This window comes from Canis lupus, chromosome 38 (genome assembly GCF_003254725.2).
Source record: "Canis lupus dingo isolate Sandy chromosome 38, ASM325472v2, whole genome shotgun sequence".
Lineage (NCBI taxonomy): Eukaryota > Metazoa > Chordata > Mammalia > Carnivora > Canidae > Canis > Canis lupus.
Window position 1 is genome coordinate 2357815 of NC_064280.1, and position 26191 is coordinate 2384005.

A 26191-nucleotide genomic window follows, 5' to 3' on the forward strand; every position below is an offset into this window, starting at 1 on the left:
TTTTCTTTTCGAAGTATGCTTCAGATGTGGCAGCGCTTTTAATGATGGCCAGCATGCCGTCATGTGGGGAATTCCTTATCCTCAAGCTCTTTGATGAGAGTGTCTGCTTCTTTACCTTGTTTCTTTGCACCTTGGATTCTGGATTCAGTTCATTGTGACTTTTGGCATTTCCTTCAACCTCCCTGGCCTGTTCCCTTATCTCGAAACATAAGTGGTGAACTAGACAGTATGTAAGGCCCCATTGGCTTTGAAATCATGAGCCTGGGTAGGGTTTTGTGAGAGCAGCAGAGAGGAAAGCTACCTGGCTATGGGGCTGGGCATCCCTTTTTCAAGCAGCCTTTCTGTCCTTCCCTGCAGCAGGACGGCTTAGAGGCATGCTCAGGTGCTCACTCATTGCTCTGTTCCTAAAGCACTTAGCCAAAGAACGGCTCCTTTTCCACTGTTATGTAGACAAATATCACAATGATGAAGATGCCAAACACAGCAAGCTTCAGGCCCACTGGAAGAATTTCTAGGTTCCCGAACTCAACACTCCTGTTCACCGGGCAGTAGTCTGTTTCTCTGATGCAACTCCATCCTTCGAATCTGGTGTTTGATGCTCTGTTAGGAAACCTGTGAAAACATTAGTGGCTCTTAGGGTTGTGTACAGCGATGACTCAAGCACCTCCTTAAAGAATGTGACCCTTCACCCCCGGGGAGCAACCATGGTGGGGCTTTTAGGGAACAGCCCTCTACTTGTTTAAAATTTATGCTGATTTCGACAAGTGAGATTAATGAGGTATCACAGGGATATGAGATCCCTAAAACCCAAAAAAAGCATTTATTTAGTATTACCACCCACTTGCATAGCATCTTTCAATGCTGGCCCAAGGTCTGATTCAGGGAGCTGCAGAAACTTTGATCCCCATTGGGAATGGGTGCAGGTGGATAGGGGATACCAGTACACACAGCCTCTCCTTCCTCTCTTCACCAATGTGACTAAGGAGTGCCCTTCAGGGGTGAGATGAGAAGTGCTTTTAAAATCTGCTAATGTTGGTTTAAAAGGTGGTACTTTCTGAACTCTCTTAGGGAGACTTTTATGTACCCACTTGTCTAATCCTGGAAATCTGCCTAACTTTATTCAGAAGTTACCGAACTTTCCAGGAGACTTAACTTTCTGAACAACAAATAAAATGGCCTGTCTTGAGCTCTTTTATCAACTACCTTTTCCCTTTTTTCCCCCCTCTTTCCTTATTTCCCAGGACACACATAGGAATAAATGTCTCCATGGGACACCTGGGCGGCTCAGGGGTTGGGTGTCTGTCTTGGCTCAGGGCCTGATCCTGGAGTCCTGCGATAGTCCCACATTGGGCTCCCTGCATGGAGCCTGCTTCTCCTTCTGCCTGTGTTTCTGCTTCTCTCTCTCTCTGTCTCTCATGAATAAATAAATACAATCTTTAAAAAAAAAAAACTTCTTTCTCAACAGATTCTTTTCAGCCGTAAGCCTTTCACAGAAATCTGAATAACAAAAATTTCCCCAGGAATTATATAAGACAACATCCTCCTCTCATATGCTAGGAAAAGCATTACCTTATTCCCTCAGGATGCTTATAAGCCAGGTAGTAGATATCTAGGGCTTCTGGGTTAGTGATGGAAGCCTCGAGTCTCTAATGAACAGAAAGAAAATATCAAGAAGAATTTATTTTTCCAATGTCTTGTACAAAAGACTTTATTATTTTTTTTATTCTAGAAAAAATCATATAATCTGAGGGTTGATATGGAAGTTTTTGGTACATTAGGTATTTAGCCACCTCATAACACAAACTTTAAGCTTCCTTTACTCAATAATTAGCAAAAATGTTCAAGTGCCATGGAGTAATATTTTACTTCAGTGACTCATACATTAACAATAGGCACATTGGTAGCTAGGGTCACATGATGTGAGTAGCATTCTGGTCTTAAATATCAACTCTCTGTTTTGCTCTTATTTGAGGGTTTTTTTTTAAATTTTTTTTTTTATGACCAGGCATCATTTACAAAGAATAAAGATATTTTAAAAAACAAGTTGGCGGGACGTCTAGGTGGCTCAGCGGTTGAGCATCTGCCTTCGGCCCAGGGCCTGATCCTGGAGACCCGGGATCGAGTCCCACATCCGGCTTCCTGCATGGAGCCTGCTTCTCCCTCTGCCTGTGTCTCTGCCTCTCTCTCTTTCTCTGTGTCTCTCAGGAATAAATCAATAAAATCTTAAAAAAAAAAAAAGTTGCACCTGGTGGCTCTGTCAGTTGAACGACTGACTCTTGGTTTCAGCTCAGGCCATGACCTCAGGGTTGTAAGATTGAGCCCCATAGGGGGCTCTGTGCTGAGCAAGGAATCTGCTTAAGATTCTCTCTATCCAAAAAAAAAAAAAAAAGATTCTCTCTATCCCTCTCCCTCTCCTCCCACCCCTGCAAGCTCGCTCTCTCTCAAATAAATAAATAAATAAATAAATAAATCTTTTTTTTTTTTTAAGATTTATTTATTCATTCAGAGAGAGCGAAGAGAGAGGCAGACACAGGTGGAGGGAGAAGCAGGCTCCGTGCAGGAAGCCCGATGTGGGTCTCGATCCTGGGTCTCCAGGATCACACCCCAGGCTGCAGGCGGCGCCAAACCGCTGCGCCACCGGGGCTGCCCAATAAATAAATCTTTTAAAAAATAAAATTAAAATAAAAAGCAAGTTGGCTATGGACAAAAACAAGAAAGTAATTTCTGAAAATGAAAATGTCATCTCATAAGAGGGATAGAAATCTGGACCAATCACGTTTTATTTTCTTTTCCCAAAACTTTCTTTTGTGTGGTTATATTTCCAATATAGTAAAAAAAAGGATAGCTCTCTATGCCTTGGTTTCTCCCCATGAAATAGAGTTGTAAAGATTAAGTGACTTAACACATGAAAAACGATTAAAACATCTCCTGGCACATAGTCAGCATTCAGTGAATGCTAGCAATAAAGATTATGACCATAGTCATTATTATGAATTGTGTGTTGCTGTTTTTCCTCCCGCATCTGGTTTTCCTTGATTGTCCATTTGTGTTTATGATTCAGGCCTCAGCATCCTCAAATGTCTGCAGTGTCCAGGCTGGGTGTATTGTGTCGGCAGGTCTGATGATGTCAGCCCACGGTGGGTGAGGAGGGCATGGCCTGGTGTACCGTCATTTAAGGCTGGTCACCCGCTTCCCAATATAGGCCTATGGGCGTCAAAGCAGCTACGGCCTTGCCTTCTTAAAGAAGATGTTCTTAACAGTGTTTTAGTGATACCCGAGCAGGGCCTCTGCTGATGGTGGGAAGCTGTGCACAGCACAAGGTGCCATCCAAGGAAGCACTGTGCCCAGAGCAGAGGTCACAGATTACATACCTCTACGATTTCCTGGAAGAGGGGGACTCTTGAAAATTCCCACCAAGATGGCATGTGGGCTACTGGTGGTTTGCTTACTGAGAGATGCTCCAAACTATTTTCTTTTTTTTTTTTTTTTAAGATTTATTTATTTATGTATTCATGATAGACATAGAGAGAGAGAGGCAGAGACACAGGCAGAGGGAGAAGCAGGCTCCATGCCGGAAGCCCGACACAGGACTTGATCCCAGGACTCCAGGATCGTGCCCTGGGCTGAAGGCAGGCGCCAAACCGCTGAGCCACCCAGGGATCCCCTTCAAACTATTTTCAAGGGCGTAGTTAAAATCTTTTATAAGCACATTCTTTTTTTCAACCTTTTTAATTACAGAAAGTTTCAAGCATATACAAAAGTAGACAACAGTATAATGAGCCTCCACGTACCCGTCACATGCAAATTCTTTTTAATTCTCTTAAATGTAAAAATAGGTCTGTTAAATAAAACATTTGGGGTAGAAGTCTTTTGCAAAATCAAATTATAGGATTTCACAGCTCTTAGGCAATCAAATGCTCCCTCCCTTCTCTTCTCTCTTGCCATAAGGTTTAGGTCTCTGATTGCCTTTTCTTTCAGAATTTCTTTCCTTTACTATCATCCACATGTAAAGTTCTCCTACAGCATGTAAAATGTGGACATTTAGATTTTCAAAAAAAGAGTAATCATGGCCTATCAACTTGACTGTGCAGCCATCAATAATAATTATAATTATAAGGTTGGGGAAAGGGTTATCGATCACAGTAAACAGCATGAAATTGCATGTACACAGTGGTGGCAACTGGCTAAACTCATACCACACACACACAAACAGGATCTAGGGAGAAATATAAACAATGAAATCAGTTTTTGTTGTCAGGTGGCATGTTTGTAGTTGATTCATTTTTCATTAAAAAAATTCCCTTAAAGTTGTTAAATATGGTTTTCATTATAAACACCATTTACAATGGAACTAAAAAATATTGGTGTTCATTAAAGCAATGGCTTAGTGGGGGTGAATTGCACCCATGGGGGCAGCCCTGGTGGCGCAGCGGTTTAGGGCCGCCTGCAGCCCAGGGTGTGATCCTGGAGACCCTGGATCGAGTCCCACATCAGGCTCTCTGTATGATGCCTGCTTCTCCCTCTGCCTGTGTCTCTGCTTCTCTCTCTCTCTCTGTCTCTATGAATAAATAAATAAAAAATCTTAAAAAAAAAAAAAAGAATTGCACCCATGGGGGAGCATAATGCTCCTTTCTCCCTATTCCTAGCTAGAGCTAGAATCTGCAAAGCTGGCTGTTTCAAAGCATTCACGGCTGGGGGTGGGAGGGATATGTGGCCGCCTCTGCTTCCCCACCCTCCTCACTACACCGCTGGCATTCAAGTCAGATAATGACACCCATCCACATATTTTGATCACAGCTGTAGTCATAATAATTCTGAGATATGCTAATGCAGTAAACAATGAGTGTGTTAATACTATCCTAGCTGACACTTATATAGTATTTCCAGGCACCACTCTAGGCATTTTACATCAACTCATTTAATTCTTGATACCACCCTATGAGTAAGGTGCTTTTTTTACGCCTAATTCACAGATGACAAAAACTGAGGCTTGGAGAGTTTAAGTCACGTGCCCTTGGTCACACAGCAGGTGAGATGGTGGAGCCAGAATCCAAACCAGGTAGTGTAGTCTCAGAGTCCCTGCTCTTGATCACCCTGCTGTCCTGCAGAGGGTGGATAATGCAGCTTTAACTAGAAGAGAATTAGAAATACCGAGTTCTGAGTGTCTGTTGTCTTGGGCATTCAACATGCCCCAGATCCATGTAATCTTTCTAACAGCTCTGTAGTAACCATTTTCTAGATGAGAAAATAGAGGTTTATTTTATTTTTTTTAACTTTTATTTTATTATTTTTTAAAAGATTTCTATTTATTTATTCATGACACACACACACACACACACACACACAGAGGCAGAGACACAGGCAGAGGGAGAAGCAGGCTCCATGCAGGGAGCCTGATGTGGGACTTGATCCTGGGACTCCAGGATCAGGCCCTGGGCCAAAGGCAGACACTAAACCTGCTGAGCCACCAGGGAGTCCCAAAAATAGAGGTTTAATGGGAGTAAAACTATCTGTGCAGGTTATGCTATCAGAAAAGGCACAATTACGACTTAAAACCCCCATTTTCTGGCTCCAGTGACCTGTATTTTTGTCTTGTAATATTTCTATTGGGGAAACTCATCATGAAAAATATAGTGAAAACATATTTCTAGGGCACCTGGGTGGCTCAGTAAGTTAAGCATCTGGCTTTGGCTCAGGTCATGATCCCGGGGTCCTGGGATCAAGCCCCACATCAGGCTCCCTGCTCAGTGGGGAGTTTGCTTCTCCCTCTTCCTCTGCCCCTCCCCCTGCTTGTACGCATGCTCTCTCTCTCTCATTCTCTCTCTCTCCCTCTTTCTCAAATAAACAAAATCTTTAAGAAAAATCTTAAAAACGGTTTTCAGTCATTAATAAATGATCAAATCATTAATTAATTTCCTGTGGGAGTAACACTTGTAGCCATCTGATCTCTTCTTAAATATTTGAGATGAGTCTTTTTTTTTTCCCAAGATTTCTCTAGGTAGACTAATTTTGTGCTAATTCTGGCCTACTTATTATATCCATTGAATCCAAAAATGGAGCGTGTGTGAGATATTATGTCCTATTGTATTACAGTGAACTACAAAACCTTGGGCTATATCCAGAACCAGACGAGTAAGAATCATTTTGTTTTCTCATTCAATCATTACTCATCAAAAAAATGTATTTGGTTTTTGAAAATGATCCACCTTGACTAAAGCCATTCATTTTTGTGCACGAGGAAATACGTTTGTTTGCATTTCCACAAGGTGTATGTTTTACAAGGTCAACCCAAACCTAGCCAGAGATGTCACAGCCTGACACCTGCAGTTGCAGGCAATCAGAGCAGCGGTGCCAGGCTGTGCGGTGGGCTGTGTGCCCTGCTGTCTGACTTCTGCCCCACTCCTTTCTCTTACTCTCCCAGGATTTCTTACTGTTGGCCTCTGGGGAGGCAGGAGGCAATGCTGTTCCTGGGGGAGAGGACAAAATCCTCTCCTAACTGCAATGTGTTACACTTTCCTAATCACTCTATTTGGTGGATGCAGTTTTTCAAATAGCAGCTTATATTACAGAACCAGATATTCTTTTACCAATGGCTGGACAAACTGGTAGTTGTGAACCTGCTCCCAGGCAGGAAAAACCTTTTGATTTAGATCTCTTTAAAATTGAATTAACTTCAAATCCCTTTATTGACTAAAAAGGATTCAGTTAATAAAAGATTCTACAGTAATTTCAGACTCTTACTTCATTGTTTTTACCTCATCCTTGATTTAATAAAGCTCTCATTTTCAACATTGTGCTCTGTTAACCTAAGTTATGATTTTGAATTAATTAAAAGCCTTCTAAAATAATCTCTACCACATTAACAAAGGAAAGGTTGAAGATCATCACCATTTCTGTGTGTGTGTGTGTGTGTGTGTGTGTGTGTGTTAAAGGGAATCTTTGGGGCGCCTGGGTAGCTCAGTGGTTGAGCATCTGCCTTTGGCACATGTCATGATCCCGGGGTCCTGGGATCGAGTCCCATATCCGGCTCCTTGCATGGAGCCTGCTTCTCCCTCTGGCTGTGTCTCTGCCTCTCTGTGTGTCTCATGAATAAATAAATAAAAATCTTAAAAAATATATAAAATAAAGGGAATCCTCTAGCAAACCAGGAATAGAATGGGAACGTCTTTAACTTGACAAAAAGTGTCTTCCAACACCTATACCAAAAATCATACTTAAAGGTAAAATGCTAAATGAATTCCTTTTAAAATCAGAACCAAGGGAAGAAGTCTTATTATCACTCTTACTTAATACTGTAATATAGGGGTCTTAGTCCAGTAAAACAAAACAAAACAAAACAAAACAAAACAGAAAAAATGAAAAGTATACAAACTGGACTAAAAAATTTACAGAAAAATTATTATTATTATTATTATTATTATTATTATTATTTTTAAAGATTTTATTCATCCAAAAAAAAGATTTTATTCATCCATTACAAGAAACAGAGAGGCAGAGACACAGGCAGAGGGAGAAGCAGGCTCCCTGTGGGGACCCTGATGCACGACTTGATCCCAGGACCCTGGGATCATGTCCTGAGCCGAAGGCAGGCGCTCAACCACTGAGCCACCCAGGTGTCTAGAGTGTCTGCTTTCGGCTCAGGTCATGATCCCGGGGTCCTGGGATCGAGTCCTGCATCGGCCTCCCCACAGGGAGCCTGCTTCTCCCTCTGCCTGTGTCTCTGCCTCTGTGTGTCTCTCATGAATAAATAAATAAAATCTTAAAAAAAAAAAAAAAGAAGGTGGAAGCTCAACTGCTGAGCCACCCAGGCGTCGCAAGAGTCACTGTTATAAGGTCCATATGAAAAAGTCAATTGTGTTTCTCTATACTAGCAACAAACCATTTAAACAGATTTTTTAAAAGATACTGTTCCCGATAAGAACAAAAATTAAAAACCTAACACAGCCACCTACTAAAGCTAACAAAAAATGAACATGACCTACACTGAAAATATTATAAAATCTTACTGAAGGACAAGAAAATTTAAATTAATGTAAAGAACATGAACAGGAAGACTCAACAGAATAAAGATTTAGCTCTTTCCAAATTAATTCTTAAAGTCAGTAAAATTTCAATCAAAATTCCTATCTGAATTTTTCATGGAACTCGATAAGCTTATTCAAAAATTTATGTGGAAGGACAAAAGGACAAGTAAAATTGAGACATTACTTTAAAACAACAAGGAGGATGGGGACTTGCTCTGGTAATTACAACATTCTGCTCTGGGCATAGGCTGGACAAACTGATCAGAGTAGAGACCCCGTCATATCAATCATGGCTCTTGTTTTCTGGTTTATGATGCTTTGACATCTTGGAGCCTTGCTAGTCCTAGAGAGAATGCACATGAGCAAGCCTTTCAGAGGCAAGTCAACTAACCCCAAATCCATATCCCCAACTACCTCCTTTGTCTCTACCATACCGAGTCAATATTTCCCCTGCTGTAATTCAGCCTAGGGCCAGATTGGCCAACTAGCAACCACCCCTGTAGCCTGGAGCTCATTGGAATTGTTCAAATGAGCCAATCCTAAAATGCTTACCTTGCCTGACCAATTTCTTCCTGCAAAACCCACAATAAAGTGGGATGCCCATACTTTCTCCTCACTCTCGCCCCCTGCCTGACTCTGTAGTTCCCCCACATGGTGCTGGATGCCATGAATTCTTTCAATAGTAGTCTCCACGTCTGTCAACTTACTATACCTGAATAAAACAAATCCTGGGGACATTTCAAAACATTCGTGTATTATGGAAATCTGACATATGGCAAGGGCTAACGCTGCAGATCCAAAGGACAGACTTCAAAAATGGGACTGGGAACAAGACGGGATAGATATGCTTCTCGCAATCCTGCTGAGTATTGCTCCAAAACCTGGACAGTATATATATCAAGCAGACAGAAGACGACGCTGCAAGGTGGTAAGAAGCAGAGGGATGAGGGACCTGGGCACCCGAGGAATGACACATGGTGAGTGCCTTGGGTCTTCTTTTGACCTCGCACATCCCAGATGGGAGTCCTGGACAAGCTAGCAACCTGAAAATGGGAACGGGTGCAAATGAAAAAAGCCCCCAGAAAAGTCAAAGATGGGAAAGGAGAAGGTGGCAGCCAAGTGAGACAGAAGGCTTTTTTGGGGCAGCCCGGGGGGCTCAGCGGTTTAGTGCTGCCTTAGACCCAGGGCCTGATCCTGGAGACCCGGGATCGAGTCCCATGTCGGGCTCCCTGCATGGAGCCTGCTCTCCCTCTGCCTCTTCCTCTGCCTCTCTCTCTATGTGTCTCTCATGAATAAATAAATAAAATCTTTAAAAAGAAAAAAAAAGAAGAAGACTTTTTGACAGTAGCTACTCTACTCTGGCCAGACAGCCTACCCTATGCCCACCGGCCCGGGTGCAGGGGAAGCCTGGACTACCACCCCCAGGTGTGGTCACCAGTGGAGGCTACTTGGGAGCCCACAGGGTGCACAGACCAGGGTGGTGATAGCGGACCAGTGGGGGACCTGGACTTCTAGCCCCACTTGACAGCAAAGAGAAAGCACTAGTGTGGAGTCTGAGGAGGCCTGCTTAAGCAAAAGCAAAATTAAATAAGATCCAGAGGAGCCCTTGGGTGGCTCAGTTGGTTAAGTGTCTGCCTTCAGCTCAGGTCATGATCTCTGGGTCCTGGGATCAAGCCCCCCCGCATCAGGCTCCTAGCTCAGTGAGGAGTCGGCTTCTCCCTTTCCACTACTCATGCTCTTTCTCTGTCTCTCAAATATAAATAAATAAATAAATAAATAAATAAATAAATAAATAGATAAGATCCAGAGTCTCATAAATGTCAATAAACTGAGATAACACAAATGTTGGAATTATCTGACGAGGATTTTAAAGCAGCCATCATCAAATGCTTCAAGGAACAATACAAAAAGGTATGTAACAAATGAAAAAATTATTAACTTTGCAGAGAAGTAGAATATATACAGAAGGGCCCTGTGTAAGTTGAGAAGTGAAAAAAACATATCCAACCATCAAAGTAAAAACTCACTAGATGGGCTTGACAGAAGAATAGGAAACACAGAGGAAAGAATCAATCTACTTGAAGATAGAACTGTATAAATCACCCACAACAAAGCACAGAGAGAAAATGGAGGTGGAGGAGAAGCATAAAATACAGATAAACAGAGTCTTGGGGAATTACAATAGAAGATCTAACATTTGTGTCATCAGAGTCCCTAAAGGAGACGAGAATGAGGTCAGGCTGAAAAAGATATTTGAAGAAACAATGGCTGAAAATTCCCCAAATTTGGCAAAAGACATAAATGAACAGATTGAAGAAACTGAGTGAATTCCAAACAGGACAAATGCAAGGAAATCCATGCCAAATATACATCATAATCAAACTTCTCAAGACCTTTGTGCATCAAGAGACATCACCAAGGAAGTGAAAAGGCAATCCACAGAATGAAAAAAAAAATTGCAAATCTTATATAACAGTGTAGCTTTCAGAATACATAAGACTCTTACAACTCAACAATAGAAAGACAAGCAACCCAGTTAAAAAATGGACAAAGGGCTGGGTTAGACATTTCCTCAAAGAAGATATACAAATGGCCAGTAAATCATGAAAAGATGCTCAGTATCATTAGTCATTAGGAAAATGCAAATTAAAACCACGCTGAGATACCATTTCACATCTTCCAAGATGGTTACTAAGAACAAGTTGGTGTAGAACGACAAGTGTTGTCAAGGTATGGTAATACCGGATCCCTTGGACACTAGTGTGAATGTACAATGCTGCAGTTATTGTGGAAAATGGGTTAGCCATTACTAAAAATGTCAAACACAGAAATACCATATCATCCAGCCATTCCACTCCCAAGTATATATCTGAAAGAACTGAAAACAGGTATTGGAATACTTGTCCTTGAATTTTTTACAGTATTACTTTTCCCAATATGCAAGAGGTGGAAACAATCTAAATGTTCAGCAGCAAATGAATGAATAAGCAAACTGTGGTCTATGCATACAATGGAATGTTATTCACTCAAGCACTAGTACAAATACATGCTGTGATGTGGGTGAAGCTTGCAAACAGTCAGCTGGGTGGAAGGAGCCAGTCACAAAGTATCACATCCTGAATGTTCCATTTATATGAAATATCCAGAAGAGGTAGATCCACTGAAACAGAAAGGAGATTAGTTGTTGTCAAGAAGGGTTTGAGGACTAACTGCTTAATGAATACTGAGTTTTATTTTGAGGTACTGAAAATGTTTTGAAACTAGATAGACGTGGTGGTTTTCTGGCACTCTGAATGTCCTAAATGCCAGTGAATCATGCATTTTAAAATAGTAAATTGTATGTGAATTTAATCTTAGCAGAATTTTTTAAAAAAGATTTTATTGATTTATTAGAGAGAGAGAGAGAGAGAGAATGAGCTGGGAGAGGCAGAGGCCAAGTGATAAGCAGACTCCTCATGGAGCAGGGAGCCCACTGCGGGGCTTGATATCGAGACCCTGGGATCATGACCCCAGCCAAAGGCAGATACCTAACCGAATGAACACCCAGGCACCCTCATTACTATTTTTTAAAGGCATCAAGGAAAGAGTGAAAAGATAGGCCCACTGCGGGATGGTAATGGGGGAGATTATGCATGTGTGGGGGCAGGGAATAGATAAGAAATCTCTGCACCTTCCTCTCAATTTTGCTGTGAACCCAAAACTGCTATTAAAAAAAAGCCCAGACTACTAGAAGATATGTACTGAACTTATGACCAACAAAGGATTAGTATCCAAAATATATAAAGAGATCCTGTAAGTTAACAAGAAAAAGATAACCTAATAGAAAAAATGGGCAAAAGACATGAACCAGCACTTCACAGATGAGAAAACACAAATGACCAACAAACATATAAGAAGATGCTCACCCTTATAAGCAAATTATTTTAATGAAATACAACCTTATACTTACTACTTGGACAAACATTAAGTATGGCAATACTAAATTTTGAAGAAGATTGTGATGGAGCTCTTTATACTGCTGGTAGGACTGTCAGATGGTTCAGTCATTTTGTAGGGCAGTTTAACATGATATCTAACGTGGAAGAGGTCTGTATCCTTGATTTTCTAGCAATTCCACTCCTAGGTGTATTCACTCAAACAGAAAAAAATTATTGCACATGTATGCAATGGGTCACATACCACGATGTTTGTAGCAGCATTGTTCATATTAGAAAAACTTGGAAAGAATACAAATGTCCAATAAATAAGGAATGGATCAATATATTTTTGCAATAATTATATAGCCATGCAAATGAATGAACCAGCACAAAAATATTGGGAGAAACGCATGGCATAATGCTGAATGATAAAGGGAAGTTATAGAAGATTACTTACATGATTTTATTTATTATTATTTATTTATTTATTTATTTATTTATTATTTATTTATTTAGCTGGAGGAGGGGCAGAGGGAGAGAGGGAGAGAGAGAATCCCAAGCAGACTCCATGCCCTGTATAGAACCTGATGCAGGGCTCAATCTCACGACCCAGAGATCACGACCCTAGCTGAAAATCAAGAGTGGGATGTGTAATCACCTGAACCACCCAGGCACCCCATGGTGATGTCATTTAAATAAAATCTAAAATCAGGAGAAACTAAAGCTTGTGGATACTATAAAGGAAAGGAAAAGAATGAAAAGAAAATTCAGGATAGTGTTTACCTTGGGGGAAAGGAAGGAATGGGAATATGATCAGGGAAGTCTACATTGGTCTCCAATGGAATTGATTTATTTTTTTTAATCTCTGGGGTGGGAATCTAACTGCTTATTGTGGAATTCTTTATACCTTTTTAGATGCATAAGATATATTATCATAAGTCGTCAAAAAATATTTTCAGGTTTGAATTTTTTTCCATCCCCTTGGGCAAATTCCAGGTACCCTCCTGCATTTATATCAGCCCATTTGAACCGCGCTGGGCTCTGTACCAGGGCTTTTACGTGTGAGTGGAAGGGTCACCAAAGAGTGACTCATGTGGGCTCCAACTACAAAGCAATCATCAAAAAGAAGCCTTGGCTTCCATGGGAGAACAGATGTCCAGGAGTCCTTCTGCGATACCAGGGAGAGACACTGGGAGGAGCTGTTTCACTGCTCAGGTGCCTGGTTGCTTTTCCTCCCCTTTTGGCAGCCTGATCTAATGGAAAGGGCAGTAGAATGGAAATTAGAAGACTGGGAAGTCCACTCCCTATTTTTCTGCAACCTATCTGTGTGGTCTTGGGCGAGTCATAATCCCTCTCGGTCGGTTTCCTCATCTGTAAAATAAGCCATACAGCCTCCTTCAAGATGCCTTTGAAATAGGGAATTCCGTGGTCAGTAATTACAATAAATCAAGCCTGGGCTCATGAAGACGAATATTGCCTGGTGCTTATGAAACCTGAGCAAATCCCAACATACTAACATAATCTGGGGCTCTCACATGGGAGGTACAATGGGAACCTCCTCTCCCTAAAATGGGTACATATAGCTATATACCCATAATGCAAATGATAAATTAGCTGAAGTCCAGTATGGTTATATTTGGAGGTGAAAAAGAGAAGCTGAATTTTCTAAATAAATTCATATTTTCCTATAGAAAGAGAACACCACTGCTCATAATTCAGTTCTATGAAAATAAGTTTACCTTTATTATCATGTTATCACTATAATCAGAGTTTGATTTCATTATCTCTTCCTGCTGCTCTTGTATTTCAAAAACTGGGTTCTATTACACAGAAAGAATCAGCAAGTAGTCAATAAGATAAAGATACATTGATTATTAAGCATATTTAAGCACATCTACCAGGAAGTCAGTATTTTTATAGGGAGAATGTTAAATTATATTCCTTGTAAAGACAGCATTTAGCTCCCATTAGCACATGTTACAGGTAAGAACAGAGGGCTTATTAAGTAGTTATAGAATATGTAATTTACTCTTCACTTTGACCCAAGTGGAATATACAACTCCTACTGGGAATAAGGATGTTTTTCAATTGATTAAGAAACTATTATAGCGATGTTTAACATCAGGTCTCCTAAGCACAACTCAACTCAAACTGCACACTTAAGTAGTCCTTTAATATATATTCCCTTGGCACCTTGGGCCTTCCGATGGCAGCACTTGGGGTAGGCAATGCAGATGCTAATATTAGGTGTACAGGGTATCTTATCAGCAATAATAGGAGAGTGAAACCCTATTAAGTTTTGGCAGATATGGGGATCCCTGGGTGGCACAGCGGTTTGGCGCCTGCCTTTGGCCCAGGGCGTGATCCTGGAGACCTGGGATCGAATCCCACGTCAGGCTCCTGGTGCATGGAGCCTGCTTCTCCCTCTGCCTGTGTCTCTGCCTCTCTCTCTCTCTCTCTCTCTGTGTGTGACTATCATAAAAATAAATAAATAAATAAATAAATAAATAAATAAATAAATAAATAAAAATTAAAAAAGTTTTGGCAGATATGGAAACCGATCTCAGAATTGGAAGGGAAAAAGAGACATGAAGCTTTCCTTCCCTTCCTTCCCTCCCCTGGGTTGTCAGTGTCTCCTGTACTGGAAATGGGGCAGAGTGTCAGCATGCCCAGAGGCCAAAGAGATGGAGTGCAGAAGGCTGCGTGTATGGAGGGGGTACTGGGGTGCCTGGTGGTTGAAGAATGGGAGCGGTAGGAGAGGAGCCAGCATGAAGGCATTAGCATGCCCTGTGTCCAAGGATGAGAGACAATGAGGGGACGGCCACATGGAGGGGTTGGCATGTCCAGTGGCCAAGGAGGAGGTGATGGGGCTTATGCAGAAGAGGTGGTGGCTATTACGATGGGAGATTGGTTACAGTGAGAAAAATTTAAAAATTGAGCAAAAATGTACATATACTGAAGATAATGGAAGCCAGGTTTCTCAGTGTCACAGGAAGGGGAAAGGTTAGGAGGAACACTGAAATATTGGGCTGGAGATGGAGATGAACATGGACTCATGGCTTTTAACTTCATATATAGAGAGAAAGAGATAAAAATAGTTACAGACATCTATGCGTATGTGTACATATACCGACGTTTATTTTTTAGCTCTATTCATTGAGAGGGCCTTGGAAGCAATGACTGCCCAGCAGCAATGAGCTCCCTAAAGGCCTTGACTTTGGTTTCCAAATCTCCAATAAAAGAAACCAATGCTCCTGCGGCAGGTAAAGCACAAGAAGGGGCTGAAACATCTTGGGTCAGAAGTTAAGAAAATCCCTAAGGAGTAATGAGGACATGTTAAAAGGACACACTATCCATTCTGAAGGAGCTCCCACTGGCCAAATCTGGAACAATTTGTGCATTAAAATAATATCAATGAATACAATCTCCTGAATCATAAAGAATCAGTAAGTCCACGCTAACAAATATGAACGAATGAATAAATGGGAAAGGGAGATCTTCCTTACAGTAGAATGTCAACTAATAAAGAAGAATAAAATAGAAAATGTTTTTATTTATTTTTTAAGTAATCTCTCTGCCCAGTGTGGGGCTTGAACTCACAACCCCGAGATCTAGAGTCACATGCCCTACCAACTGAGCCAGGTACCCTTAGATATAAAAAAATCTTAATGGGCCACCGTCATAATGGAAGTGGAATCCATCAGTCATCTGTGGGTGCTTGGGCTAATGTATGAGGCTTGATGAGGAACACTATGTTGGTATCATTTCAGAATAATTCCCTACGAAATATCATTCAGTTACAAAAGGAAAAGTGATGGTTTTATGGAGAAATCTGACAGACACCAACTTTTCCAGATGATTTAGGTTACCATCACCACCAGTGGAACAGGATGACATTGTTCCCTGGTGTGATGCTCTGAGAAGAGCATAGCACTGTGTCTGAGAAATTTCTGCCCAGAATTCAAGGCCTCTATGAATAGTCAAAAGGAAAAATCACCCTACAAAATGAAAGCCTGTACTTTTTTAAATAGTCAAGGACATGAATGACAGGGAAAGATGGAGGCACCACTGCTTCAGACCAAAGAAGGCTGCGGGAGAGGCCAAGTGCATTCCTGGATTGGTTGTGGACCAGAGAGCAGAAAGACATTTTGGGGACAATTGGTGAAATTTGAATGGGGTCTGAATATTAGGCAGTAGCACTGAATCAATGTGAATGTCCTTATTTGGATCATCACATGGTAGTTATGGAGGAAAGTGTCCTGTGGGGGTAGACAGAAGACATGCAGGGGAGCTGAGGGACTTCCTGTCTATAGTTGGCCCTCAACTGGTTCAAAGATACAATGATAGGGTGCGTGTGGGGGCACACACACACACACACACACACACACGCAGAGCAAATGTGGTAAAAGCTAACCGCTGGATAATCTGGGTGAAAAGTAATATGGGAGTTCTTTATTTTTTTTTAAAGATTTTATTTATTTATTCATGAGAGACACAGGGAGAGAGAGAACCAGAGGGAGAAGCAGGCTCCATGCAAGGAGCCCGATGTGGGATTCGGTTCTGGGTCTCCAGGATCACGCCCTGGGCTGAAGGCAGGTGCTTAACCGCTGAGCCACACAGGGATCCCTGGGAGTTCTTTATGCTAATCTTACCACTGTCCCTAAGTTTGAGGTTATTTCAAAATAAATTATTTTTTCAATGTTTCAAAAGGCAGGGGAAGGATTTAGCATAAGATTAAGAAGGAGTCCTATATAGTAGGCAGTCATATATGATGTTTTTTCTTTTTAAAGGCTGGTCTGCCTCCTTCAACACATAGCACTTACAGAGAAGAGTCTTTAATTATATCTGTTTATTTAATTATAGACATATACTTGTGGGCACGCTGATAAATCCTCTGCAGTACTTAGGAGTTCAATACTGAAGATTCAGTTGCCATCGTATTATTTTTCACTAAGTATTTTTGCTTTGTTTTGTAGATAACTAAGTATCATGCTTTTTTACGTGATAGTATTGATGATAGTAGTTCGTATTGTACTCGTACGGCCCTTATGACATGCCATCACTACTCCGTCTTGCATGTTTTTTAACTTAATCCTCCAAATGATCTGTGATGTCAGGCCCATTATTATCCTGATTTGTAGATAGGAAACTAAAACATGGAGAGGTCAAGTGTCTTGTCCAAGTCGTGGCAGAGCTGGGATTTGAACCTAGGCAGCCTGGCTCTAGAGTCCATATTTTTGATACATCTATTCTCTTTGTTTCCAGACTTCCTTTTTAAATTTCTTCAGGGCAGGAACTAGGACTCCTTTCGCATCTATTTTCTTAAAAAAAAAAGGTCTAGAACAATGCCCAGTAGAGATAAAACAGTTGTGAGCTCACAGGCTGAGACCCGAGGTAGAAGCTCTGTTGCAACCATTCCCTGGGTGGTCATCAATTCGCTGTGCCCTAAGCATTGTCTCTTGGGAGAATAGGGTAAGGTATGTCTAAGAGACAAAAGAGATGGTACAGAATAAGAAGTCGGGGGGGGGGGGGGGCGGTCATCTGCATGATATATGACAACGGCTCCCTTCAGTTCCACCAACAAAGACTGAATGACTGTAACTCCCTCCATACACCTGGCACTGAATTCAGTGCAGAGGATTCAAAGCTGCAGGTTTTCACCCTCTAAGGTTTATTTCTTTTTTTAGAGAGATTTTATTTATTTATTCATAAGAGACACAGAGAGAGAGAGAAAGAGAAAGAGAGCAAGAGAGAGAGACAGGCTCCATGCAGGGAGCCCGATGTGGGACTCGATCCCAGGTCTCCAGGATCAGGTCCTGGGCTGAAGGTGGCCCTAAACCGCTGAGCCACCCGGCTGCCCACCCTCAAAGGTTTACAACCTGAATCAGCAAAAGCTCTTAGGCAGAGGGTGGGAGTTGGGGCAGATTGAAGGAGCAGATTGCTAGGCTCAGACCCACAGAACACACTTTTAGGAGCTCCTAGCGGAATGTGTAGACTAGGTGGCGAGATGAGCGAGTTGCCCGGGCTTCTGGCAGAGAGGAGCATGTATGTTCTGGGAGGGAACAAGGAGACACCAAAAGGGCCGGGAGCACTCAGGAGCACTCAGGAGCACACAGCTCCCACGGCCGGAAGCCCTGTGCAGACAGGAGTGCACGTGCAAACACCTCCACCCCAGAACCACTCTACAGCCCAGGGTGCCCAGATGCCCTGGTTTGCCAGACAGTCCTGTTTGATTCCAGCATCCCTTCCAGGAGTGTCCCCTTTCATTCTCAAAAACATCCTGTTAGGGGTGTAAATGACATGATCGCCTTGCCTTACTCAGAGGTCACTCTATGCAACCTGACATTGCAGATCATTTTGCTTCCCCAACGCCCCAAGTCCCATTTCCCCCTCTTTGGTAGAAGGGACTTTGAGCCTGAGATACACACATTGGCTTTCCTGCCTACTTCATCACTGGAAGCACATGCTGTGCCTGGAGTCCATCTGATGAAAAATAAATCCCCAATTAAAAAAAAAATATTGGCTTGACTTTCTAAGTGGCCTTAATCTCCAAAGCAGTGGGCTGCATATGTGATCTGATAAAAGACACACATAGCAGGATGAGAAAGCGTCCAGAAATAGATGTAATCCAAATCTCAAAGTGGTCTGTATTTCACTGGAAACCCTACTAGGATAAGAGGGAAATGGGTGTTCCTTGGTGTTTCAAAGAAATGTAAATACTGCCTCTCCAGGTACTCAGAGGACAGTTAGGTACACACCACTGCTCTTAGGTAATTAAAGTCTATGGTGTTAGACAAGTGTCTCCTAAACACCCCTTTTAGCACCTTTTACATGGAAATTTAAATGCTTATTTACATTTACTTCAGAATTTAAAGTTGAACAGATGTCTTGAGGCCCTTCTGAGAATCAGAATGGCTTATATAAATCCTTCAGATCAAACCATTTCAGGCCATCACAAACTTTCTATTTAATTCTATTGCCAATTCAAAATATTGATGTGGTTTTATTTCAGGTTTATGTAAAGCAAAGACTGAAGGGCATTGGTCCCACCCCATACATTTTAAATACTCAGGTTGCTTCTTCTCCCCTTCTGTGTCTGCAGGAACTAGACAAAGAGGTGTTCTGCCAAAATGAGGCTTTCTGAATGGGAGAGGATTCCTTTGATTAGCCCTTTGGAAGATTTTTTAAATTCCTTTAGAAAATTTTATAAGATATCAGAATTACTTCATCAGATTTGAATTGTGTTCAAATGGGAAGCTAAAGCTACAGTCTACTACAGGACCGCGTACTTGGGGTTTCCTTTTCATTTCTTGAAACTCAGTGAGTAGTTGAAATACTAGACCATATTGGCAAACTAACCTGTTTGTTGCTAGAGCTGTTTGGTGGTTTGATGAGGTGAGCTCTGGGCTCCTGCTCTGTGCAAGAGCCTATGACAGCTACTGAAGGGGATGCACAGGCATGGCCCTGGAGTCAGTCCTTAAATAATCAGAGGATTTTAACCAGAAGAGAAATGGGCTGCGGGAGGGAGGGCGGGAGGAAAAGAACTCCAGGCATAAGGAACCACTGAGGCAAAGACACAGGGAAGGAAATGAGAGAAGTGGGAAACCAGGAAAGAAATTTCTAGGATGATGAGGGAGTCTCTTCGTGGTGTGTGCTAAGTTTGCACCTTGTTTCCAGGCAGAGGAATGATGCGACTCAAACTCTGCTTGTACATCTGAACTGGAATTGGGAAAGGTTAGAGGTGGAGGTTGGTCAGGAGGATATTACAATCATTCCAGTAAAAAAAATAAAGACTTATATGGGGGCTCCTGGGTGGCTCAGTCGGTTAAGGGTGAGACATGACCTCAGCTCAGGTCTTTGATCTCAGGGTCCTGAGTTCAAGCTCCATGTTATCCAGTGTGGAGCCTACTTTAAAAAAAAAAAAAGTGATATGGGTGCAAGATAGGATAGCAGAAAGGAGCAATGGATTTTTAAAAATCATAATTCAAATCCATTGGCAACTCTTTATTTGTGAGGCCATGAGCCGGGGCAGTGGGAAAATGGTGAAACCATCAAGGGAAACAGAAGCCACAAATGGCAGGTTTGGGGTAAGCAAAAATGAGCGTGGTCCTAGAGGTCCTCTGTGTGAGGAGCTGGGAGGTAGAGACTGCCATGGGGAGAAGGATAAACACCCTTAGGCAATCTAAGAAATGTTCACCATTATAAGTAACCCTGTGTGCTATGGCAGGAAGGAGGGGAGGAAGGGAAGACAAGGAAAAGGAAAGAGCTTTCCAGGAGGTGGCTGGATGTATAGGCCTCTGCCTCAGGGGAGGGGGCCCATGTGGAGGATTCAGTGTGGGAAGATGACATGAGGTAAAGGGAATGGGGCAGGCAATGGAAATGATGCAGAGCAGGAGTTGGGGCTGGAGACAGCTCTCACACAGGAGCCAAAAGACAGAGTCAGAGTGAAAACCGTGAGAGGTGCAGAACCAGGAACTGAGCGAGGACAGTATTGTTGCCATGGAAGGAGACCCAGGCATCTCTAAATACAGAGGGACAGTGGTCAGAAGGCTGAGAAAAAATCCCTGGGGTTGACGTGAACTAATGTGCCTCATTCTAGAGCTTTCCCTTGGTGGCCTTTCACCTGGCAGCCACCCTGTAAGGTAGGTACTGCTACTAAGTTGCAGTAGGAGTTTACGTCTGTTAAGTGACTTCCCCCAAAGCCCCAGCACTAAGCACGGGGAAGGACAGGGTCTCTCAGCCAGCGAGGCCTCACGGCAAAACCTGTGACCCTCACACACTTGGCCACTTGCTTCAACATGGCAGTGAGGGTGGAAGCCAGGACTCAGGGTCGGGGAAAACAAAGGAAACAGGAGCTGCTGTTCATTCTCCACTGCTCAGTGCTCCCTATGATGCAAACCCTGGGTCGGGGAAATGGGAAGGGAATGGCATCTGGGGGGTAGCTGCAATTTCAGGGCTGGCTGGGAGGACCCTGTTACTCTGGGTCACGACCAGAATGTGGAAATAGCTCCACAAAACAGAAACCTGCATTAAAATTAGCTGCTTTAAACTAGGATTTTACCCCTAGAACAGAATGTAGTGACTTGCTAGTTCCTTTCTTAATACACAGGAGGAAAAAAAATACACAGGAGGAGCACTATTTCCTATATTTAATATATTATGGGTAAAAGTATTCATGCATTAGAATTGTACATACTTTTTTGAGTGCCTTGTTTTTTTCTGATGAGAGAATGATATTTCCTTTCAAAATGATAGTGACATTAAGCTCTGGATCATGGAAAACAAAAGGAAAATAGGCCATGAGAACGTAAGAGCTAGAAAAGGAAGTCATCACCAATCTTGGGGGGCACTTCTCCCCATTGCGGGGCAGAAGAATTTTGTGAGGGCATCTCTGCAGTGGCCTTTGTGCAATGTACTGAGGCCTACCTCTGGGGACCTGTGAGGGCTCCCCGACAGGAGGACTGTTGTATTGGTATGGCTCTGAAAGAAATACATCGCTGAGCCCAAGCTGGCTGCTCCTCTGGGAGGCTGTTTTCAGCCTGGTCCTTGCCCCTTTGCACCAGCCGCAAGCCTCAAGCACCTCTGAATGTCAAGATAGGGCAGGAGGATTTTCTCCTTCTGTGTCTGAAGAAGCCCCCAGAGGAGGGAAGGCCAGAGTTGCGCTAAAAGGCTTTAAAATCAGGCAAATGCCAAGGACAAGAGAGGTGGTTGCTCATCAGCCCTTGGCTTCAGCCTGTGGAGAAGCATTTTGATAAACTTGGAGCAATCATGCGCTGTTGCACATTCAGCAGAGATGTTAGGAGGGGATTTTAAATGAGCTCTCTGATTCAAAAATACTTGGGAAGCTTGAAAAGAGGTTCAATCATTAAAGCTATGTCCAGTTGGTGCCAAAACAATGAGTGAAAATGAGAAAAATCAAACCTACCCATTGTCTGAATAACCTAAAGCTTAGCCTTGGGTCTGAACTGGCCCTGGCCACACGGTCCCCATCACGACCCCACTCCAGGACCAGGTGTTTCTGTGAAATGCTCAGCACTGGATCTCCCCAGGACCTTATCAGTTCTATGGCAATCCCTTCATTCTAATGGCACCAGGGTCTAGGAGGCTCCTCCACTGAGCAGATTCAAATGTCTGATGATTCAGACCTGACCCAGAGAAAGCTGTCCTTTCCTACTTGACCTAACCACCATCCACTGACACCGCAGAATTGCACTACAAGGCAGCGACTGAACCAGAGCTTCCACCTCTGACCTGAATGAGCTAACATCAGGGGGACACAGTCTGTAAAGCAATGGCAAAGCTTACAAACTGAAGGGCCCATTTTCTCCCAGCCTGGGTATAACTTCCCCTCTGGAGGGCTACGTGCTGGGAAGTGGGAGGACTCGACCTGTGACCACAACAGCTTGGCTGTACAGCTTTGACTCGCAGTCCTGGGCAGCTGTGAGCAGTACGTACATAAACCTTCGTCTCTCGAATCTTCCAACCTGGCACTTCATTTCATCAGAGGACTGGTCTAGTCCCTGATCACATGGGATCACATGCAGTCCAGGTCTGGGACAGGACTCTGAAGATAGATAGCCCCCAACCAGAAAGGGTCTGGTCTTAGGGGATGGTAGGGTCCATCCCCAGCCCTGCTGCTCTTTCAAATGAGGTCGGCCATGCGTGACTTAGGGAAAGCTCTCAGAACTTGTACTACCCTCCAATACCAGGCACCACGGGGGATTTTTCAGAGGGCCCTAGGCACTTATCTTATTTGTTGAACTATTCACTTGAACTGTATGAAATTGCCATTTTTGTCTTTTTTTTTTTTTTTTTTGCAGGTCAAACAGAGGCAGAAAGTTAATGTGTTCATCCTCACAGAAATTGTGAGAAAAGTTTAAGACATGTGATGGGAAGAGCACAATTATGAGAACTAGACCTGGGTTCAAATCTCAGTTTTGGCACCTTCTTTCAATAAACATATCCTGAATTCCCGCTCCATGCCTGGTACTGTGCAAGGAGTTGGCCATGTAGTGGTGACAGAGACAATGGACCTTGCTCTTCATAGCACATTCTGGACACATTCTGGGCCCGCTTCCTAGCTATTGGATGTTGGACCAGTCACTTGACCTCTCTGAACTTCAGCTAAAAGTGTTGTGAGGGTTAAATGAGATATTGCACATTAGGCAGGAAATGCATTGGTGACTATCAATGCATGGTAATTCCTGTTATTTTACTGTGACTCATAGAGGACTCCTAATAAAAATTTATTTAATGAAACAGCCTTGGGATGGATTGCAGGAATCTTCAAGCCCACTTTGTACAGGAGAATGGTGTATATAAAGGGGGCAGAGGCCATTGGACCAGAAGCTCCCGGATCCCAGAGACCCCAGCTCTGCAACTACCCTGGGGCCCAGAGGAGACCAGTTGTGGTCAGCTCCCATGGAGCCAGGAGGGCAGGAGGCATAGAGGAGTTCAGAGAGGTACAGTTTGGCTCATCTTTCTGAACGGATTTGAAAACATTTAATCTGAAGAAAATAATTGTCAAATTTATTGATAGAGGTAAAGCAGAGGTTGGTGCCTCAAAGGAGATGTGGAAATTCCCTGCAGGAACTTCTGGTTTTAGAAATCAAACACAGATTTGGACCTGGTTAATAAGAGGACATGCAAATTGACCCCCCACTCCCCACAGCCCAGGGGAGTCACTGACATGAATATGGACATGGAGTCACAGATTCCTTTTGCAGGCCAGGAGCCTATTCTCCAGGCTGTTTGTGGGCAAACAGGCCATTCAGACATTACACAGGTCACCCCGCATAGCATTTCAAGCTGCATAGATCATCCCAGACAAGGTATGAATAAGCGCGCAGTGACTATCTGACGGTACCTTCACTGTCGTCATCATCCTGAGCTCTGTCCAGCTCGCAGGGTCCATTCATCACAGTTGATGCACAGGGAGGCGAGACCAACAATTGCACTAACTTTTTTTCATACACTTTTCTGGTGGAAGCTGAAGAAGAATGTGGAAAACAGAGTAAGGTATTCCGTCTGTGAATGCCATCTCTCCGCCTCCGCCGTATTTCACCACCCAGATCCTTATTCTTGCACCTTACATTGTTGGTTAATTACGGCTTTGACAATCAGGTCCACCCCACAGCTACTCAACGTATTCCTTTCCTTCCACAAACACTTAAGGTGAGGCCTCCTTGGGTTAGCCAAGGAGGCGGGCTTTGGATACATCTGACAGTAAGACTGACAAAGTTGCACATCCTATCTATTGAGAGTATAAACAGTAAGGACATAAATAGTTAACAGTGCATATACTAGGAACGAAAAAAAAGCAACAGGGTGATATAATCAAAAGTAACTGGGTTTTCCTTGTTGGGAAAAAAAAAATCCTTTCTCTATGGCACCATACTTAGTAATTTGTGTGTAGCATCTAGGTATATTTATCACTTCTTTTCTCTTTATGGTTTTCTGTGTTTAAAGAATTTTTTTTCTATTTCCATTTTGATGGTTTTTCTTTTTTTATTGCATATGTTCCTTCCACTGTAAATAATTTTAAATCTTTGCAGGTAGTTTGTAAGTGAGAAATGACCCGTCTCTAATATTTGCTGCATACATACGTAATATTGGGCCAGGTGAAAATCCAAGCTTATTAAGTTCATTCTGTAATTCATAATCACTCAGACTCTTCACATCCACCATGGTGTGATAGGGGTTTGGTCTCTTTCAGACAGTGGAATCTTTGAAAGAGAAAAACATTAAATTCATTAAGGTAGCCTTGCAAATAAGAACTTTCCCAAAAGTCCACAAATGTGCTTACAACCCCACCTCTCCATTTTTGGAGGACTAATCCCCAAATCACCATTCCCTGCCATAAATCTTTCTTGGGTTTAGGTTGTCTTGATGCAAAGCTTTGGGTGGGTGTCACATTCCCCAGTGTCTCTGGGGTTAAATTATTTCTAACTTTTCTACACAGCTAATGTGAGAAAAGTCTTCCGCACCAAATGAACACATGAACAAATATTTCTATCACTGCTTAGGAACTCTAAGACTCAGACTCTGAGAAGATAAGAAGTTAATTAAATATGAAAGAGCTGAGAGAGATTTTCTAGTGAGTTAAATAAAAGTTATTTATCCCTGCCCTCCTTTTGATGAGAGTACAGAGAGTCCAGAGCATTCAGTTATTGCAAACACTAGTAGTTTTCACACTTGTAATTTAACTCAGAACATAACGAGATGGTAGTTTTTAATTAACCGCCAGCAGACTTCGTAATTGCTGAATTGGCATTTGAAAAAAAGCTATTCATTCTCTGGCACATAAATTGATTTATATAGGCTTACACAAGTCTTGATTGGCTTTCTAGCCCTATACCAGCCTCAAGTTCAATCAGGTTTATTCACTTGATCCCTTTATCCTCTCAAAAGGACTCCACTACCTACTTAACAAAAATCTTGAAAAAAGACGCGTTTGTCAAATCTTTCAACGGAGATTTGTAATTTAGGAGTTTATTTATTGTACCTCACTTCTCTCATGTTTCCAGGCTTTTTAATATTGCGGTGAAAACTACCACAAGACAATCACTCAGCATAAGAGGATCTGGACCATTTTTAAGTAATGACTTTGCCTTTATTGGTGATCAATCAATGTCCAATTAGAAAGAACATTGTATACAAGCTAGAAGAAGCTGTGAGTTGTCATGTATAACAGGGTTGTTGGAGAATGCGTCGCTTTACAGTTTTCCTCCATAAAGCTACACTTGGACCAGAATCACATTCTGGCACACGGTTGGGGTTTAGTAAATGGAAGTTTCCTTCTTTTCTATGTGGGGGAAGCTGAATTACCATTCTTGGCCCCTAGTAAACAACCTAATATAGAAAGGAAGAAGACAATGCGCCTCAGATTTTTTTTTAGTACTATTATCATTAGAGGCTGGCTAAGACAGATCCTGTGACATTTGTTCTCGAGAACAGCTGTCTGTTGTTTCACCACCTTCCCCAGAATAACCTCCAAAAGAACCCTCATCAATTTCAAGTGACACTAGACAATTGCCTAGAGGGAACACACATATGGAAGAAAAATATTCAAATGGAATCCAACTGGATGATTAATCCACTTACCCCTTTACATGGTTGTCTAAAGTCTACGCAGTTGAATTGGTTACTAAAGCTGGGGGAGTTTCACCTAAGGGTTTTAGTAGCAACTAGTCCCTTTTTGCCTGTTACATATTATGGTAATCACAATACGGACAGTGTGACATCAGTAAA

The 26191-nt window shown here is 42.4% G+C and overlaps 1 protein-coding gene across 2 annotated transcripts; it reads right to left on the bottom strand.

Moving 5' to 3' along the window:
* On the bottom strand, positions 1-26184 carry LEMD1 (LEM domain containing 1). Of its 2 annotated transcripts, XM_025421108.2 has the most exons (7): positions 26045-26184; positions 24547-24666; positions 23808-23930; positions 21138-21208; positions 13681-13761; positions 1570-1646; positions 1-612 (listed from the first exon to the last, which is right to left on the bottom strand). In XM_025421108.2, the coding sequence occupies exons 2-7, from the start codon at positions 24626-24628 to the stop codon at positions 414-416; spliced, it is 633 nt and encodes a 210-aa protein (XP_025276893.1). In that variant the 5' UTR covers positions 24629-24666; positions 26045-26184; the 3' UTR covers positions 1-413. The 2 variants fall into 2 exon arrangements, with proteins under 2 accessions (XP_025276893.1, XP_025276894.1); XM_025421109.3 differs by lacking the exon at positions 13681-13761.
* Positions 26185-26191: the final 7 nt, after the last annotated feature.

What these genes read in the sequence shown, in the direction of transcription:
- LEMD1 (XM_025421108.2), bottom strand. Translation starts at nt 24,628, where the DNA reads ATGGTGGATGTGAAGAGTCTGAGTGATTATGAATTACAGAATGAACTT. An exon ending in TTCACCTGGCCCAATATTAC is followed by an intron (nt 23,931 to 24,546) that starts GTATGTATGCAG and finishes ATTCTTCTTCAG; the next exon opens with CTTCCACCAGAAAAGTGTAT. An exon ending in GTGATAACATGATAATAAAG is followed by an intron (nt 1,647 to 13,680) that starts GTAAACTTATTT and finishes TCTGTTCATTAG; the next exon opens with AGACTCGAGGCTTCCATCAC.